This window comes from Haliotis rufescens, unplaced genomic scaffold (assembly GCF_023055435.1).
Source record: "Haliotis rufescens isolate VD_foot unplaced genomic scaffold, xgHalRufe1.0.p SCAF_18, whole genome shotgun sequence".
Lineage (NCBI taxonomy): Eukaryota > Metazoa > Mollusca > Gastropoda > Lepetellida > Haliotidae > Haliotis > Haliotis rufescens.
Window position 1 is genome coordinate 15,707,218 of NW_025963868.1, and position 17,783 is coordinate 15,725,000.

General features: G+C 40.2%; 2 protein-coding genes across 2 annotated transcripts in view; both read left to right on the plus strand.

Moving 5' to 3' along the window:
* Positions 1 to 4,836: 4,836 nt before the first annotated feature.
* LOC125381416 (neurotrypsin-like) lies at positions 4,837 to 9,233 on the plus strand. Its single transcript, XM_048397940.1, has 4 exons — positions 4,837 to 4,885; positions 7,632 to 7,779; positions 8,240 to 8,415; positions 9,091 to 9,233. The coding sequence occupies exons 1-4, from the start codon at positions 4,837 to 4,839 to the stop codon at positions 9,231 to 9,233; spliced, it is 516 nt and encodes a 171-aa protein (XP_048253897.1).
* The window catches only part of LOC124116195 (B-cell receptor CD22-like), a 25,432-nt gene continuing 15,897 nt past the window's right edge, over positions 8,249 to 17,783 (plus strand). Inside the window, exons 1-6 of the mRNA XM_048398056.1 lie at positions 8,249 to 8,415; positions 9,091 to 9,229; positions 11,971 to 12,664; positions 14,642 to 14,808; positions 16,011 to 16,259; positions 17,371 to 17,628. Coding sequence (XP_048254013.1) covers positions 12,501 to 12,664; positions 14,642 to 14,808; positions 16,011 to 16,259; positions 17,371 to 17,628 — 838 coding nt within the window. The 5' untranslated portion in view covers positions 8,249 to 8,415; positions 9,091 to 9,229; positions 11,971 to 12,500. The remainder of the gene's footprint in view (positions 8,416 to 9,090; positions 9,230 to 11,970; positions 12,665 to 14,641; positions 14,809 to 16,010; positions 16,260 to 17,370; positions 17,629 to 17,783) is intronic.

Below are 17,783 nucleotides of genomic sequence, written 5' to 3' on the forward strand. Positions count from 1 at the left end.
TTTGGTTTTCAAAAATAAATTTATTCAAGACTGGGAGTCCAAGTGCATACAAGCCGAAGTGTGCGCAGAACGTTTCCCCAAGCTCTAAATACATTTTTGATATGCTTTGGGTATTACCTTTGTGACTGTATATTAGAAAGTAGTAATTTCACCTATTTCAAGGGATTCGTCAATAATACCCCAAGCTGTCCTAAGGATTGTTAACGTTCCACAATCAAATGATTTCAAGTGAGTGAATCATTATTAGATAACAATAACCCCGAGCATCACACCAGGCAATATGAACTCCTCGACCACGTAGTCTCCATCGATTGACTTGCATCCCGTGAAGTACTGCAACAACTAAACACAATTGAAAGGATAACAATCTTCTCTGAAGTGGCGCTTATACTGAGACCAAGTGTCCGCATGCTCCAATGTGAAAGATCAATAGAGGGTTATTGGGTTGAGTTTGAAGCTGCTTAAAATAATATTTCAGTTGTGTATATCACTGCGTGTCGGTTTGATGTCGTCGAAGGAGTAATGCGGATCTTAGAAGTTTGACCACTTTCGTGAGAGAAAAATTGTTTATTAAAGTGTCCCTTTCTGGACAACTTTATCATGTAGATAAGATTCTTGTTGGTACTGAACAGATTTAAAATGGAGCAATTAGCTAAAATGTACAGAAACCACCAGGCAGTTGTGAGAGAATTTAGTGAGCACATTGTGAGCACGGATTGGTGCTTGCAAACTAAGAAACATAAACAGGACGAATCTTGGATTCGAACCCGTGAAGGAACAATCGAAATTGTGAGATATCATTACTCATCAGATCTGACGCCTACACGCAGAGACATACACACAGACACACACATATACACAGATACACACACACTTACACACACAGACACGCACACTTCGCTTATATCTTTGAAGGTATTGTATGGTGTGCGGTTTGCACATATGCCGACTTATGGGAATCTGCATTTAACTGCTCCAATATTGAGCTGCATAAACGTGACAGTCTAGTACATGTGCTGTGTATAAAATCCAATACAAATAATTGAAATTGATTAACCTTTGAGAAGATTAGTTATAAGCTCAGATCCGCGATATTTTATAGTCCTAATAATCGATAGTTTATAGTCCCAGTAATCGACATTTACTCTTGATATCTGTCCCAACTGTCCCAAGTTCACACCGGTGTGATACACAGGGTTTCTAACTAGTAACGACCGTGGAAGGTAAAACACATTTATTTGCATTGTTTACAACCGTTTTAAGATATATATTTTCATAGAATGTGATATATTTGAAAGTATATGTAAACTTAGAGATACACTGAATTGAAACCGTATACTTAGTATGTAACGAGATGCAGCACATGTGTCTTTGTACTGCATGTTGTATGCACAGGCACCGACGATGGAATCCAGTGCAGTAAAAATTTGTTTCGCGTACACATTTCTGGATTCATATAGGAACAGACGACATATTATCAGCTACCTGTAACCAGTTCAAATGTTTTCAATAAATGTTCGATAATGTATATGTTAGTGTACTGTTTGTTGATGTATGTGTTGCTCCATTGTTTGGTGATGTATGTGTTGTTCTTCTGTTTGATAATATATGTGTTGTTCTTCTGTTAGCTAATAATGAATAATGATAATGAATGAAGAATGAATGAATGAATGAATGAATGAATGAAGAATGAATGAATGAATGAATGAATGAATGAATGAATGAATGAATGAATGAATGAATGAATGAATGAATGAATTATCTCTATTTCTTCCATTAATTTCGGAGAGTGATATACATTTGGAATCATGTTAACACAGCATATTTACAAGAACATTATGCAGAGAAATTGGCAATACTAAATATTTACATGTTTTGGTCCTGGTATGAGATATACTATCGACCATATACTGAAATAGACCATTGATAGCAGGTTCCAGGAGTTTATATCTCGTGATACAGAAGATATGAATTCAGCCCAGCTGTCAAGGCTCATAACCTCTACAATAGGGTTTAAACCACCTAGTAATGACACAAGTTTTACTTCGTCATCTTCACAGTCCTCAATACACATGTATTGTTCGAGGTTTAAAGTGTCAAATAGATGATCATAGAGGGTGTTCCTTGCATCAGCTAAAGCTGTACAACATAGCAGTTGGTGCTTTATTATGTCATCGCACTCATCATCACACATTAAACACTGTCCAGGTGTTATTGGTAGTGTTCCCAGCTTCACAAGTGCATACATATGTCTGGTTGGTATATTGTACAAAATGCACACATTCCACAGTCTATGAGGTACAAGCTTAATTTAGGGTGACTCGTGTGCCAATAAGCAGTTTCAAGTTCTGTTATTTTCGTCTGTATGGTTTTGTTCCACACATCCGTGGATGGAAACTGGTTAGTTTTCATAAAGTGAACTATATATTGTGGTCCATAATTCAAAATTCTTTGCCACATTGAGTAGAGCATGTGTTACATACTTACTTTTGTCACTGCCTGTTATATATTGAGCACACTTGAAATAGAACACTTTTTTCGGGGCATATCTGTGGTTGCTTCTACACATCCTCCCAAGGAGCATCAGCTTTATTTTGTCAATCACAGCTGTCATAGTCCACAACCCCAGCGTCTGAATAGTTGCAACGGTCGGAGATCTTGCATAAAAAAATTGTATATTACGTGCAAAGTAGCCCTGGAGTTTTTCAATTCCATTGTGTTTTGTCTTGGACATATTTGACAACAGTTCACACGCATAGAAGTCACATGGAATTATTACTCTACGGCATATGTTCATACAGCAGACTGGGTTCAGACAACTTGCTCTTAGTCCAATATCTCTCAGGGAATTCAAATTCTGTCTCGCCTTGGCGCAAGCTCCCCTGGTCTTTTCGGATTCTAAATGAGTATTGATAATGGAACCTGCATTTTTGTGTTGGATTTCATTTCCAGTATATGGTTACCTAGTCTAAAAGAACATTGTTTGTTGATTTTGTTTACACCTTTAAACACTAGGACACAGTTTTTGCTTGCATTATAGGCGGATTATAAGCTCGTTAATAGACACAAGGAACATCTAGGCAGATAAGACACGTCCTTCTCCTACACCTTTTCCGATTGTGAACGTTCTACTTGTCTCGCCGGCATATCTGACACATGCTGTAGATTCGTGATACGACTGACGTATGATATACCAAGCTTTCCCTTGCACACCAAGGATGATAATGTATGTTCTGGTGTACAGTTTGATAATGTATGTGTTGTTGTAATGTTTGATAATGTATGTGTTGTTATTCTGTTTGATAATGAATGAATGAGCAAAAAGTAAATAAATGGAGTAAAATTGAACATGTCCGAGTCTCATCTCCCTTTATTTCATTCGTTCATTCATTCGCAGTCTCCTTTACTTTCTTACTTTCTTAGTCTATACTTTTTCTCTCATGCAATTTAACGCTTGTCTTACGGATAAAAACTCGGTATGCTTTTGTAACAGCGGTACTCTGGTCCTCTCAAAGATAAGGGAGTACTTGTTGGGTCCAAAGGGATTTATTTTCAATGGGCGTAGAGTGAGAGGGGCAAAAGAAAGCATAGCGAGGTTTTTTTCCTGTAATTGCAAATTGAAAGAACTGTTGTTAAATTACATTATATCTATTTTTATTCATTCGTGCAACAGTTTGTAAATAGTAATCTGTGGCTAGGTAATTTTGTGTAAAAATAAATTGGTTTAATATAGACCGGGGTATACGTAAGAAATGAATTTGCAACCACTTAACCCTTACCATGTTTGAAATGTTGTAAATTTGTCCCGAACAAAATGATAATTTATTGATTTTCATACATAAGATGTCTGTCATGCCCATCTGAATATATAGTGCAAAATTAAAATTTTAAAAGCCTTTAATACATTACATTTTAAAAATTCTAACCGTGTAGAACTATTGAGTGCTGACAAAGTGCCAGTACAGTTTTTTGGGGGGATAATCATGTTGCTAACTAAAGATAATTTCATATTGAATATCAAACACATGAGGTATGGTTTCTTGTGCTCCTCGGTGCTTTTTTAAACCCCGTCATTTTACATTTCTTGGGGATGGTGTTTATACCCTATGGCTGAATACTCAATATCAAATGTATCCCCCACGCGATCCCAACTGCGAAACAGAGCATATTATAGAACATGTTTTGTCGCTTTTATTTTTCTGAAGCTCCAAAATATTGACTATCGTTTATAGAGTACTGCCAGTCGGATGTCGCATAAAGCCTTACTTACCATTTTTGTCACATTTATGTGAACGGTTACTTGTTATTGTAGGTTACACATGGTATGACTAGCTTCCAAGATGGCGAAATAGATGGTAAATAGAACAGGTCGCAAGATGAGATAAACATGATATTTGACAAGAAAATTCGAATATATCACTCAGTTTATTCTGTAATCACGGACACAGAGTAAGCTGTGATATCGAACTGTACACATGTATTTGTAACATAAGTGTACATTCTTGGTAGCAATGTTTTGATTCAGTAGGAATATCAAGTGATCGATAGTTTTATCACGAATCGAAACTCCAATTTAGTGCGATACAAAATCGAAGAAGTGGATCAATTAAGTGGTGTCAATAAAAGTTTTAGAATATCTAAAATTAAAATTAATAAGAAATCAATCAGTAAATATATCAATAAAAACATAATGCGTACATTTATTATTGTTGTCACAAATTAGGTTTAAGACATGTCAATTCCGCTTGGGCATACTATATAATACAGAATAGATGGAAATGGTACTTAAATGATGACAAGCGTCTTCGCTGTTGCTGTTTTAGGTGTGGAGTCATCATGGCACAGAGGGCATGCTTCTGTTTGGTTCTCCTGGCCTGTGTAAATGGTATGTATATCTGTTTGTTATTTGTTTAGTTTGACACATCGGTTAAAATAATGACTTTCACATTAAGACGGACTTTAAAGAGGGGAAAACGGCATTGTGAATGTGTTATCTACTGCAACACAACAAGTTATTGAAGAGATAGAACAACCAAGGGTTGCTGTAAGATGTGATTTCGTTCATTGCACGGCGCTAGGTTTGTTATGGGTTTTAGAAAGTGACATGGGGGCGTGGACAATGGGATGAGTAGTCGTGGGGAAGAGTGAGTGAGTATGTTTTACGCCGCTTTTAGCAATATTCCAGTAATATCAGTTTTGTTGTGTTCGTTAGGACATCAGGCGGTATCTATCACACATGAATAAGTGAAGTGCTTTCATAGAATATTTGAATCTTCAGAATATGCAATATGGTTTCTCGCTTCCCATGAAATGTTAAACGTATCTTGTGATGGAGATGTCTCTATTGGTATTTCATGTATTTCAACAGAGGGTTCACCATATTACTCTGACGAAACATTTCCAAAACTACATAATGAAATCTCGTAATGTTACGAGGAAATGGCAACAATAGTGTTTTTATCATTGGTGACTTCAATTCAAGGACACGTACGCGTACTTTGTCCGATTTTATAACAACAAACTCAAGCTCTATCAACGAAGATATACTCCCTAGCCATTTGGTTGATTATATGAATGATGTTAAAAACTAAAATATTAGCATTGTTACTACAATATGCTGATATAAGGTCAAATCAGGACTGGGGGAATCCAACATCACATGGTTATTTGCTGGTTGATTAATGTTAAAAGAAACTATTATATACATTTTCAATGGCCGAGTTGGCAAAATTACATGTCACGAAGAAAGCTTGGTTGACTAATCCTGTAGCGGGTGCTAATATTTCCCAACAACAGTAGATTTCGAGGTCCTTGATTTTGTACCATTGTTCTCAGACCTCACCTATTACTGTACCACAAACAGAAACAGCCCAGAGAACGACAGGACGCTTGCTGCGGAATATGGCGACTTTATTGACAGAGATTATACAATCCATTGAATATGAGTTACTTTGTGCTGATTATTGTAACCCGATTGATGTTATAACAAACGTAAATGACAAAATAAGTGATGTGCCTCTTCATAATGCTGGTAAAGTGTTCGGATTTGTTAAAAAGTGTAAGAGAAAATCAACATTACACAAGCGCTCTAAAATATGGTTTGGTAAACATTGGAAAATGCTTTGAAGCCAAGAGATATTCAAAAGTAGCCATGCTTCCAAAATAAAAAAACAACTGGTTAAGGCAACTAAAAATTTAAAAACCTGCATTCATTAAATTTAACAAATATGCATTAAAAAAATAAAACAAATTATATAATGTTGAAAGAAATTATCCTCGTTCATTTTAGAAACTTCTTAAACAAAGACGGTCTGGCGATGAAAACCTACCAGATAGTGAATCTTTATTCATTTTTTTTTTTAAACTTTAAATGAAATCAGTTTTTCACGAAATTTAAAAAAGTCCTACTTTTCTAAAACATTTAGTCCCTGAAAAGTTAAATGACATTAACCTACAGTGTTGGATAAAAGTGCAAGAGATAAGTCTTCTAAAGGCCCAATGTATAGCATCCTAAAACAATGATTGTCTAAATTTTAAATATTACTTCAACATCCAACAGGAAAATGTTTGGCCTGTGTTACTTAAGTATCGAACTTGTAACCATAATCGACCTATTGAAACTGGGAGAAAAAAAATACCTTTAACCGAAATAAAATGTCCACTTTGGAAACTATCTGACATAGGTGATGAATTCCATTACTAGTATTTGTGTATTTGTCCATCTTTAGGGACATTGAGAAAATTGTCCAAATTTGGTAAAATCGTCATGTCTTTGTTTAAACCTATTTAGTAACTCTCTCCTCTCTCCTCTCAGAATTGTACATACTTTGTTACCCAAGTGAATCTGTATATGCATGCATGCAGGCTCGGCAGTGATGTTTTGTAGCTCTTTTATATTTATATGTATATGTATTATGAAATATGTTTGTACAACTGAGCGGCCTGAGTGTAAATAAACGTTCAGTTCAGATTACGGAAGGGTTCCGCCCCTATAACAGCATTGTCAATTATTGTTCGGTGAAACACGCCACGAACCTTGATATCCCCCGCCCAACAAAGTTGGCGGGGGATATAGAAACGGGCTCCGTCCGTTCGTCACGTTTCGTTTCCGGAGCATAACTCATAAACCGTTCAATATGTTTTCATCAAACTTTGCAGGTCTGTCAGGTACATGCTGAACTGATGCCTTTTGCTATTTAGAAGTATTAGAAATTTATATTTTTTACGTTTCCATGGCAAGAAGATGGACTTAGGTTCTGTGAGGGTAGGGTTCGTTTCCGGAGCATAACTCATCAACCGTTCAATATTTTTTCATCAAACTTTGCAGGTCTGTCAGGTACATGCTGAACTGAAGCCTATTGCTATTTAGAAATTTTAAAAATTTTAAATTTTTACGTTTCCATGGCAACAAGATGGACTTAGGTTCCAAACTCTTCTTTTTTTTACAATTTCCATGACAAGTTCCACCTCGGTTAAAAAAGGTTAGGGTTTGTTTAGATTTAATTATGTCATTAATTCTGCAACATGGGCGGGGGATATAGCCACGTTAGTGGCAAACTCTTGTTACAATTTGTAACAATGGTGGGTGATATGTCGATACTGTTTCCATGACACTGTCCGTATACCTGCAGGGGATGGTCAGCTGGTGCGGCTTGTGTCCCCACTGGACAACGGTGTGGGTCGGCTGGAGGTATACTACGACGGGCAGTGGGGGACAGTTTGCGACGATGACTTTGACAATGCAGAAGCTATTATTGTGTGCCGACAGCTGGGACGATAGTAAGTTCGCACCTTACACTGGTGACATGACATCAGTAAATATACGTTACAACGTCATGTCCGTTAATTAGTTTTGGCCTAATGAGACTCGGAGGTGTTCAATTACTCTCTCTCTCTCTCTCTCTCTCTCTCTCTCTCTCTCTCTCTCTCTGTGTCTCTCTCTGTCTCTGTCTCTCTCTCTCTCTGTGTGTCTCTCTGTGTGTGTCTCTCTCTGTCTCTCTCTCTCTCTGTGTCTCTCTGTGTCTCTCTCTCTCTCTCTCTCTCTCTGTGTGTCTCTCTGTGTGTGTGTGTGTCTCTCTCTCTCTCTGTCTCTCTCTCTTTCTCTCTCTGACACATATAGAGCAATTCGTGACGTGTGATGTTTTGTTACTTTCTTTATATATGTGCTACTATACACTAGTGAATCTCACCTTTTTATACATAATATATATCTATTTGTTGCCTAACTTCTCTTGACCAGTCATAGTGGATTTAAGCCCAAAGCAATTCCAACGTTTGGTTATGGAACTGGGAAGATCTGGCTTGATGATGTCAGATGCAATGGTTCTGAAGTGATGCTGAGTAGCTGCACACACAGACCGTGGGGTGCTCACGACTGCAGTCACGATGAAGACGTTGGCATCATATGTGATGAACGTAAGTCTTCCATACATGATTGTATGGGTGTGTAATAATCAACCATAATCGTCATGGTCTGTTTGCTTGTTGTTAACGTAAAACTCCAGCTCTACGACGCCAATCTGTAAATAATCGAGTCTTGACCAGACAATCCAGTGGTTTACATCTTGATCGTCGATGTCCGCAATGAGGATAAGATGACATACATCAACCAAGTCAGCGAGCCTGACCACCCGATCCCTTAAGTCGTATCTTAGGACAAGCATGGGTTGCTGGAGATAATTTCTAACTCGGCTGTTCACGTGTTAATCGTCATGTGGTAGAAATCGGAGGATGGGTTTGTGTTTTTTGCAGTCATACCACTAGAACATGAAGACATACACGTGTGTGTGAGACTGGTTAACGCTGCTTCAAAAAGCACTTCTGTTATATCACAGCATGTCAGGTTTTTGTGTTGTACGAAACGTAAGTTTAACGTACGAAAATCGTACATGGTTACTACGTTGGTTATATCCACGAATTCGGGGACGTGCACTTGCACTTTGAGCGGTATGGTGATTCAGAACAAATGTAGTGTGATACAAATATTGTTAAAGGTTATGATCATATTGTCATTTTTCTGTCGGCTCGTTCTCTAACCTCTCGTCATCAATCATAACCACATTTCGTGAAAGTTCCTCCTGAATGATACAGGTAGCATCAGCATGAAGTTGACTCCGGGTTACAGCAGCGGCTTGCTGCAGGTGCATCACTCGGGCAGCTGGGGAACTGTGTGTGATGACGGATTTGGTCAAGTCGAGGCTTCTGTTGTGTGCCGGGCGCTTGGTTATCAGTGAGTAGGAGATTAACACTCGTCTGTGATGTGTTTGTTTGTTTGTCTGTTTAACGCCACACTCAGTAATATTCCAGCTATTTGACGGCGGTCAGACAAACCAGTAATTGACATTATGAGCATCGACCCATGCATTTGGGATAGGATGATATGCACGACCATCCGATCCCGTGAGTCGCCTCTTTCGTCAAGCATTGGTTGCTGAAGACCTATTCTCGTCCGGATCGTTACCGGCCTCTCGTCTATGCACCGATAAGGATATTATTTGGATAAAAGAAACTTGCAAATGAAAAATAATATATTTTCTAGTATTAACACTCCATCTGATATGTGTCATTGTGTTAACAATTCAAGGATTTCGAAGTTGTATTCATCTAAAGTGCACGAGTGGTGCGGGCATTCAAGTCGTAGTTTTAGTAACGACAATGAAGAGAACTAACTACCGGGCAAAAGAAAGTTTCTACCGACTTCACTTGACCAAACACCAAAAACAAAGGCATATGTGAGATTTATGATGATTAATTTATAAACAGAAATCGTTTTCCATGAATTAGAATGAAAATGCATTGTAATGCCGATATTGCATTCTCCGCAATACACAAAGAAAGAGTCAAGGGGTCCAAATGAAAAATTACACAAATCAGAGTTTATTGAAAAAGTGCATGAAGAGTCCATTAATGACACAGTAGTCAGGTAACACGTCATCAATAGTGTGTGTGACCACCCTGGGCATCCATGCACGCAAACACACGCCTCCTCATTGACGTCGTCGGTCGGCTGATAACGTCAACAGGGATCCTGTTCCATATATAAGTTCAATAGAGTCTGTTCAAGTTCCTGTCGGTTGGCTGGAGGCGGTACATGTTGTCTCAGCTAACGATCAAGATGATCCCAGAGATGTTCAATGGGGTTAATGTCTGGAGAACAAGGTGGCCAGGGCAATACGTTGACGTTAACGTTGTTCAGGTGGTCTTGCACAAATCGGGCGGTGTGAGGCCTTGCGTTGTCTTGTTGCAAAATTAATCCTCTTGGCTGATGTTGAATAAAGGGCAACACAACAGGTCTCAACACTTCATCCCTGTATCGCTGAGCATTCAGGTTTCCTCGGATGATAACCAGCCGTGTTGTAATCTGGCAACAAATGCCACCCAATACCATGACCCCTCCACCTACAAACGGGTGAACTTCTCTAATGCAGTTTGGCGCCAGTGGCTCTCCCCTTCGTCGAAAAACTCGAACTCTGCCATCGTTCCTGAACAGACAGAACCGACTTTCATCTGTAAAGAGCACTCTCGCCCAGTGAGGTCGCTGCCACCGACGTACAGTTCGTGCCCATAGCAGTCTGCGTTGACGGTGTAGACGGGTCAAGGCCATTCCACGGAAGGGTCGGTAGGCTCGTATACCAGCCGTACGAAGTCGTCAAAGGACTGTTCGTCTGCTGAGTGCATGCCCTAGTGCTGTTGCCGCTGTTGACGTCGCCGTCACACATCTGTTTCGGAGGAGAATCTGCCGGATGTAGCGATCTTCGGCCGGTGTTGTCACTCTCAGTCTTCCCGATCTTGGCCGGTCTTGAGTCTGTCATGTCTGTTGGTAGCGGATTATCAACTTGCTGATGGTGGTCTGGGAGCAGTTGAGGGTTCTGGCTATCTGACGTTGAGTAGCCCCCATATTGGCCATACCGATCGCTCTGTCTTGTTGCGCTTGTGTAAGTCTCGGCATATTCTTGGTGGTTTTTTTGCTTACTGAATGTCTGCTCTGTCCAACGTCGGTATTCATGCCACAATCACGCACGTGCATTTGGACCAATGTCTCAAAATCCCGTTTTGCATGTTTTCAACAATGCATGATTTGGAAAGCTGCGTTCGAAAACCTGCGTTGTGGTTGTGGTCATGTTGCATTTGGGCGAATGTTTTCTGCGGGGGTTCAAACCTGTACCAGCTTTTTTGCTTTTTATACAACTATTTTTAAAGTGAAAACTTTCTTTTGCCCGGTAGTTTATAAAGAAAAGCGACAAAACCATTTCCATAATCATAAAGTGGATTGCGCGATTTCGATCCTATCAGAAGCATGTGTTTATGAATCACTATCAAACAGTAATAATGCAAGGTGTTAGCGAAATAATGTACGTATCCTGCCATACCAGTGGCACCCGTCACAAACACATGCGAATCCAACTCAAATGTTCACCTGAAAAATCGTGGGGACAAGTCAAAATAGGCACTTGCACGAGACAGCATTTTTGTCACTGATGCGTCAAATTTGGAAATCCCTCCAAACGTCCACCATAAAACCCCTTGAAAGCCTTGGATACAGTAACGCTGATCAAACAACTTTTGAGCAAGAGTTGTATGAGGTTTTTGAAATCATCGTCGGAAGAACATGTTCAATTTTGCATCAAAAGTTGTGAAATGACAGCATTGGCCAAAGCTACATTTTGGGAGAACCCACACAATTCGGTTGAATATGGTACGGTCAGGATAAGAACTACATGTATACTGTTAACAAGTGTTCACAGAACATAATTTCTCCTTAAATCATTTTAAATTTGGATTTCCGATATGTTCTTTGATTGGATAACAACGTGTTTGGGCGGACCCTGACTTCACAATATTAAGAATTATATTGAGACTATCCCCTTTAAGCCCATTTGTATACTTATTAACTCACACTAGAATACATCTGTACACTGCCTTTAAGATATACATATGTCGAGACGACAACATCTATTGTTTTATCTACAGAGGTGGAAGAGTGAAGAACGAAATGGCCCCCCTGAGTCCAATGACCATGTGGTTAGACGACGTCAAATGTAGCATGAAGAATACCCATCTGCAGGACTGCAAGCATGGAGCGTGGGGAAGGACTGATTGTGGAAACGATGAAGCTGTTGCCGTGGAATGTTTTTCTTTTGCAGAAGGCAGGCGCATTAGTCTTAAAGAACATTTTGCTATTTATAGATAATTATTTGTTCGTTTTAATCCAGCACTAATGTTAAGAATAATTATCCGATCATAATTCCATGTCCCTCTGAACATCAGTGAGTGAATGTTGTTAAACATCATTATTCCAGCTATGTCACGGCGCCTGTAAACAATTTGGATCAGACAAACCAGTGATCGATGTGCCTGACCAACGCGGCTACGCTTATTACGGCCATGTCATCGTGACCCTCTATGTCAATCTCACTTCTTTGAGACATCAATACTTCAGTTGTCTCCATGTCATCTCGGCCGGCATATATTCTGGAATTCTTGCTGATAAATGTTGTTGCATGTTGAAATCAGGTTTCACAGCTGCTCGACTAGTCTCCACCACTAAGCAGCCGGCACAAGGGACCCTGGAGCTGTATTACAAGCAACAGTGGGGGCGAGTCTGTAACTCTGGCTTCAATGTCAAGGAAGCTACTGTTGTATGTAGGATGCTGGGATACCTCGCGTAAGCAGATGAGTAGCAACATTTCAGACGATCCACTTGTGCTAAGTCAATCAGCCTGATCTTACTTTATTCTTAGCACATGTTTGTTAGCCATTCCACTTCGAATCTAAGCCTTCGAATGTTCCCGTCCGAATATGCTCTGTTTACTCTCATGACGACTTTGTGATGTTAATTGTACCCAAGATTATATTTAATATGTGTCGCAACTCATCCAGTTGAATTAATTTAGAAAATGATCACTACACATTTACAGGTATATATACTGAACAGCATTGAAAACGCACTAGCAATAAATCTTGAAATATTACAAAAAACACTTGAGCAATGACCGATTTTGATTAGAACAGACGGATTATTAAGAAAGACGACAAAGGAAACAGGAATACCACACAGTAATTACAATTACGTCATCAGTGTAAGGAAGACACATAGGGTTAAAATGGAAAGTCAATACGAGGTATGTCCGCCATTGACAGCAACACAGGCCATGCAACGTCTTCTCATTGATCGAATAAGTCTGCGAATAGTCATCTGGGGCATTCCACTCTTGACGTAGTGTATCTTCAAGTTGTCTCAGGTTCTGTACTTGCGGACGACGTGAGAGGCGTTGACCCAGGTAATCCCATAGATGTTCAATTGGCGATAGATCGGGTGACAGGGCTGGCCATGGAAGCAGAGGCACATTATTGTTCGCTAGGTACCGTGTTGAAACACGTGCTGTGTGCGCTCTTGCATTATCTTGTTGGAAAGTGTGCATATCCTTGTGCTGATGAAAGAATGGGGTGACGTGATTTGCCAATATGTTATTCCTGTAGTAAAGGGCATTAACTCTTCCACGACAAACATGGAGCTCTGTTCGATGGTTATTACTGATGCCGCCCCACACCATGACACTCCCCCCCCCCCCCCCCCCCCCCCCCCCATTGATCTGACTGTACAACGCAGTCATTGTGGTAACGTTCTCCACGTCGACGCCACACTCGCAGTCGACCGTCAGCATTCCGTAAATGATAACGGGACTCATTTGAGAACAGCACACCATGCCACTGCCGCAATCTCCAATGACGATGCCTTTTGGCCCAACGCAGACGTTCATTACGGTGTCGATCAGTGAGTGTAGGTCCAACATATGGACGTCGAGCACGTAGTCCTGCTGAGCGGAGACGTCGACGTACGGTGTCAGCACTGATCAACGTTGACCCGGACGGGGTCGATCTCTGGTGGTTCTTGTCTGCTGGTATTTGCTCAGTAGCCTGAGGACTGTTGAATGATGGCATTGAAACCGTTGTGCAACGACTCTACCTGACGTACCAACTTGAAGCATGCCCAAGGCATGTTCACGTTCCTCTGCTGTTAATCTTGGCATTTCTTGTGTCAGTACCCTTTACGTCTGCAGCAAAAAGTGATGTGGCTTTTAAAAGCCTATCTTTTATAGCCCTATTCTGCATGCTTCCCGTGAAACAAAACACGTTTTCCATGATTCCATATTACTCATTCACTTATATATTTTCATATGACTTAAGCCCGGATAAAATTACATCCATTTTCATGGTGGTGCGTTTTCAATGCTGTTCAGTATATTTTACATGAACGTAGCTCTAATCCAACAACCCTGACGTTCCCGAGTCTGTTAAAGCACTTGGCTCGTGTCAGTTGGCAGTCCTAGCAGGTTATATTCATGTACTTCAACGATACCATGTTAAGCTTCCGTCTGATACCTCACATGTTATAATGTATATCAAGTTCACAGCTAATGGGTACCCGATGTGTCAGTGTCTCAGTCTGACAGTTGGCACTCCGTACACCATCCATACCTTGACTGGGCATCACAGCGTGGATCCTAGTCCCTCGTCCACATTGTTGCTATGGTATTTGCATCACTCTCACCTACATGTGTGATATGTTTGAGGAATGTGTCCAGATAATATGAGTGCAGATGAAGTTACACTGACAGATTCTTCAATGTTATCTATCCAGCAAACACTCGAGTGTGATACCCGTGAACGTCACCTCACCGCGGCCGATGGTTCTGGACAGAGTCCAGTGTCTGGGTACAGAGCCGTCACTGAACGAGTGTCTACACTATCCTTGGAATGACACCAGCTGCTCATCCACCTCAGCTGTCGGGATCAAGTGTTCCATGGGTGAGATATCCGCGTTATGTGCAATCTCACAAAAATCAGGTTTACAAGAAAAGAAGATGTGAAGTAAGTAGTCGTTCACGATTTCAAAGCATTCACAAGGCACACTTCACACATACAATGTGACAGTTTGAATCGTCAAACGTTCATTTTGTAAGGCTATTCAACAGGGCATTAGACTCTGACATGTTGTTTTCTTTTAATTACGATAGGCAAAAATACGCCACAAGGGGGACGGGTCAGCTTAGGTTGGCTCCATTGAAGCCCTTTCAACCAATATCTAAATCACGAAATAGTAGATTCAAGGAGCTGTCGTTAAAGCTAAAACAATATACATGTGAATACAATCAATACTCATAAAACGTATATTGATACATGCCTTAAACTGCACATCGAATGAATCGATTCATAACATGGCAGCATAATGGGGAAAACGTTTATGCCATGTCAAATATTATTATACTATTGCACCCACGTTAGCTTCAGGTACATGGATTATTTGCTATCGGTTGATAATGGTCAAATAGCCAGTTCCCTTCCACAGCTTTACCCTTCTGACCTAGAAATAAAGGAGACCACCGAAACAACCTTATCTTGTGTCATATTTAGATGTATGCATAAAGAGGGGGACAAAACATATCCACAAGATTTATGACAAGAGGTATGACTTGAACTTTCCAAAAGAAAACTTTCTTTTTATGTCGAGCAACATTCCAGCAGCTTCAGCCTTTAGTGTCTACATTTCACAACTTTTGATGTGCAATCGAGCATGCTTTCTCTACGAAGATTTCAAAAAGCGTCATAAATACAACGCTCAAAAGTTATTTGACCAGGGTTACACAGTTCAGGATCAAAACAATCCAGGGGGCAGTGGTGTAGCCTAGTGATTAAAGCTATCGATAGTTACGCCGAAGACCCGGGTTCGATTCCACACATGGGAACAATTAGCGAAACTCATTTCTAATGTCCCCCGCCGTGATATTGCTGCAAAATTGCCAAAAGCGGCGTCAAGCCAAACTCACTCACTTAGTCACTTCAGACCTCAGTAAAACTTTACAAGGTTCATGATAGGCATGTGGAGGACATTTCCAAATTTGACACATCAGTGACAAATTGATGTCCAGCTAAAGCGTGATATCACTTGTGAAAGAGTGAAAACATTGTTTTAGTACAGTTTGCTTTGAAACATTCTGTTTACTTTTCAGAGTGTAACCAGATTCACCTAGAGCCAACAGGGAACCTCCTCAATGTGCCCCGTGGTCAAGATATCAGTGTTAAATGTGTGGTGGACAGCAGTACAACTACCCCTCCTGTGTCACCCTTTATATGGATTTACAACACGCAATACTATAGTGGCCAAGTCTTTCGGAAAACCATCACCTCGAAATCTGATTCTGGAAATTTAACCTGCAGCTTTAAGAATAAGCGTGCTTCCACTTATATCAACGTCTTATGTAAGTTATACTTGCTCATAAAATGTTGATTTTTAACTGTAATGTCGAGATGCATTGTGTGTAAGTCAGTAGTAATGTCAAGATGCGTTGTATGTAAGTTAGTAGTAATGTCGAGATGCATTGTGTGTAAGTCAGTAGTAATGTCGAGATGCATTGTATGTAAGTCAGTAGTAATGTTGAGATGCATTGTATGTAAGTCAGTAGTAATGTCAAGATGCGTTGTATGTAAGTCAGTAGTAATGTCAAGATGCGTTGTATGTAAGTCAGTAGTAATGTCGAGATGCATTGTATGTAAGTCAGTAGTAATGTTGAGATGCATTGTATGTAAGTCAGTAGTAATGTTGAGATGCATTGTATGTAAGTCAGTAGTAATGTCAAGATGCGTTGTATGTAAGTTAGTAGTAATGTCAAGATGCATTGTGTGTAAGTCGGGAGTAATGTCGAGATGCATTGTGTGTAAGTCAGGAGTAATGTCGAGATGCATTGTGTGTAAGTCAGTAGTAATGTCAAGATGCATTGTGTGTAAGTCAGTACTAATGTCAAGATGCATTGTGTGTAAGTCAGTACTAATGTCGAGATGCATTGTGTGTAAGTCAGTAGTAATGTCGAGATGCATTGTGTGTAAGTCAGTAGTCATGTCGAGATGCATGGTATGTAAGTCAGTAGTAATGTCGAGATGCATTGTGTGTAAGTCTGTAGTAATGTCGAGATGCATTGTATGTAAGTCAGTAATAATGTCGAGATGCATTGTATGTAAGTCAGTAATAATGTCGAGATGCATTGTATACGACCTCTGACCCCTTGGGAAAAATGCAACTAAATATCAATGCGACTCCCCCACCCGATCCCTAGTGGAATGATACATATCCTTACCTTAATCCAATCAAACAGGAAATAGCACCGCTTATTATCGCTGAGTAGCGCTGTGTTTCTCGTTTTGTCAGCACCATACTCGTGCTCGAGCGTTTCGCCAAAGTGGTAAACGTCTTACATCTATCACCACTTCTGGCCATACTCCCACATCAACCTGACATGTCGTGATGTAACTGTTCAAAACATGGCGTTCAACTCATGATCACACTCTTAGAACACAGGTTCTATATGTCCTCAGATCCTCCTAGAATCCACTTGGAGCCAGACACTGTTGAGGTTGCTGTTGGAGGAGACGTTCACGTGTTGTGTGTAGTTGACGACGCCAACCCGTCGGTGACAACATTCACATGGCTCCACAACGGGCTGCTCACCACTGGAGCGACGTTTACTGCACTGAACGTGTCCAAGTCTGACAGAGGGGAACTGTACTGCTATGCTGACAATGGCCAGAAGGGGATGACACCTGTACGTGCAGTCATGACGATAAATGTGAAATGTAAGGATTTTTTTCATTTCATAAAAATAGTACGTGTCTTTAACTCCTATGGGTGAATGATGTGCATTTAACGCAGCTTCGAACAATATTTCAGTTATATAACGGCCTGTCAGCGTATTGTTGGAGGAAAGCCAGAAGTGATACAGGTCGTAGAC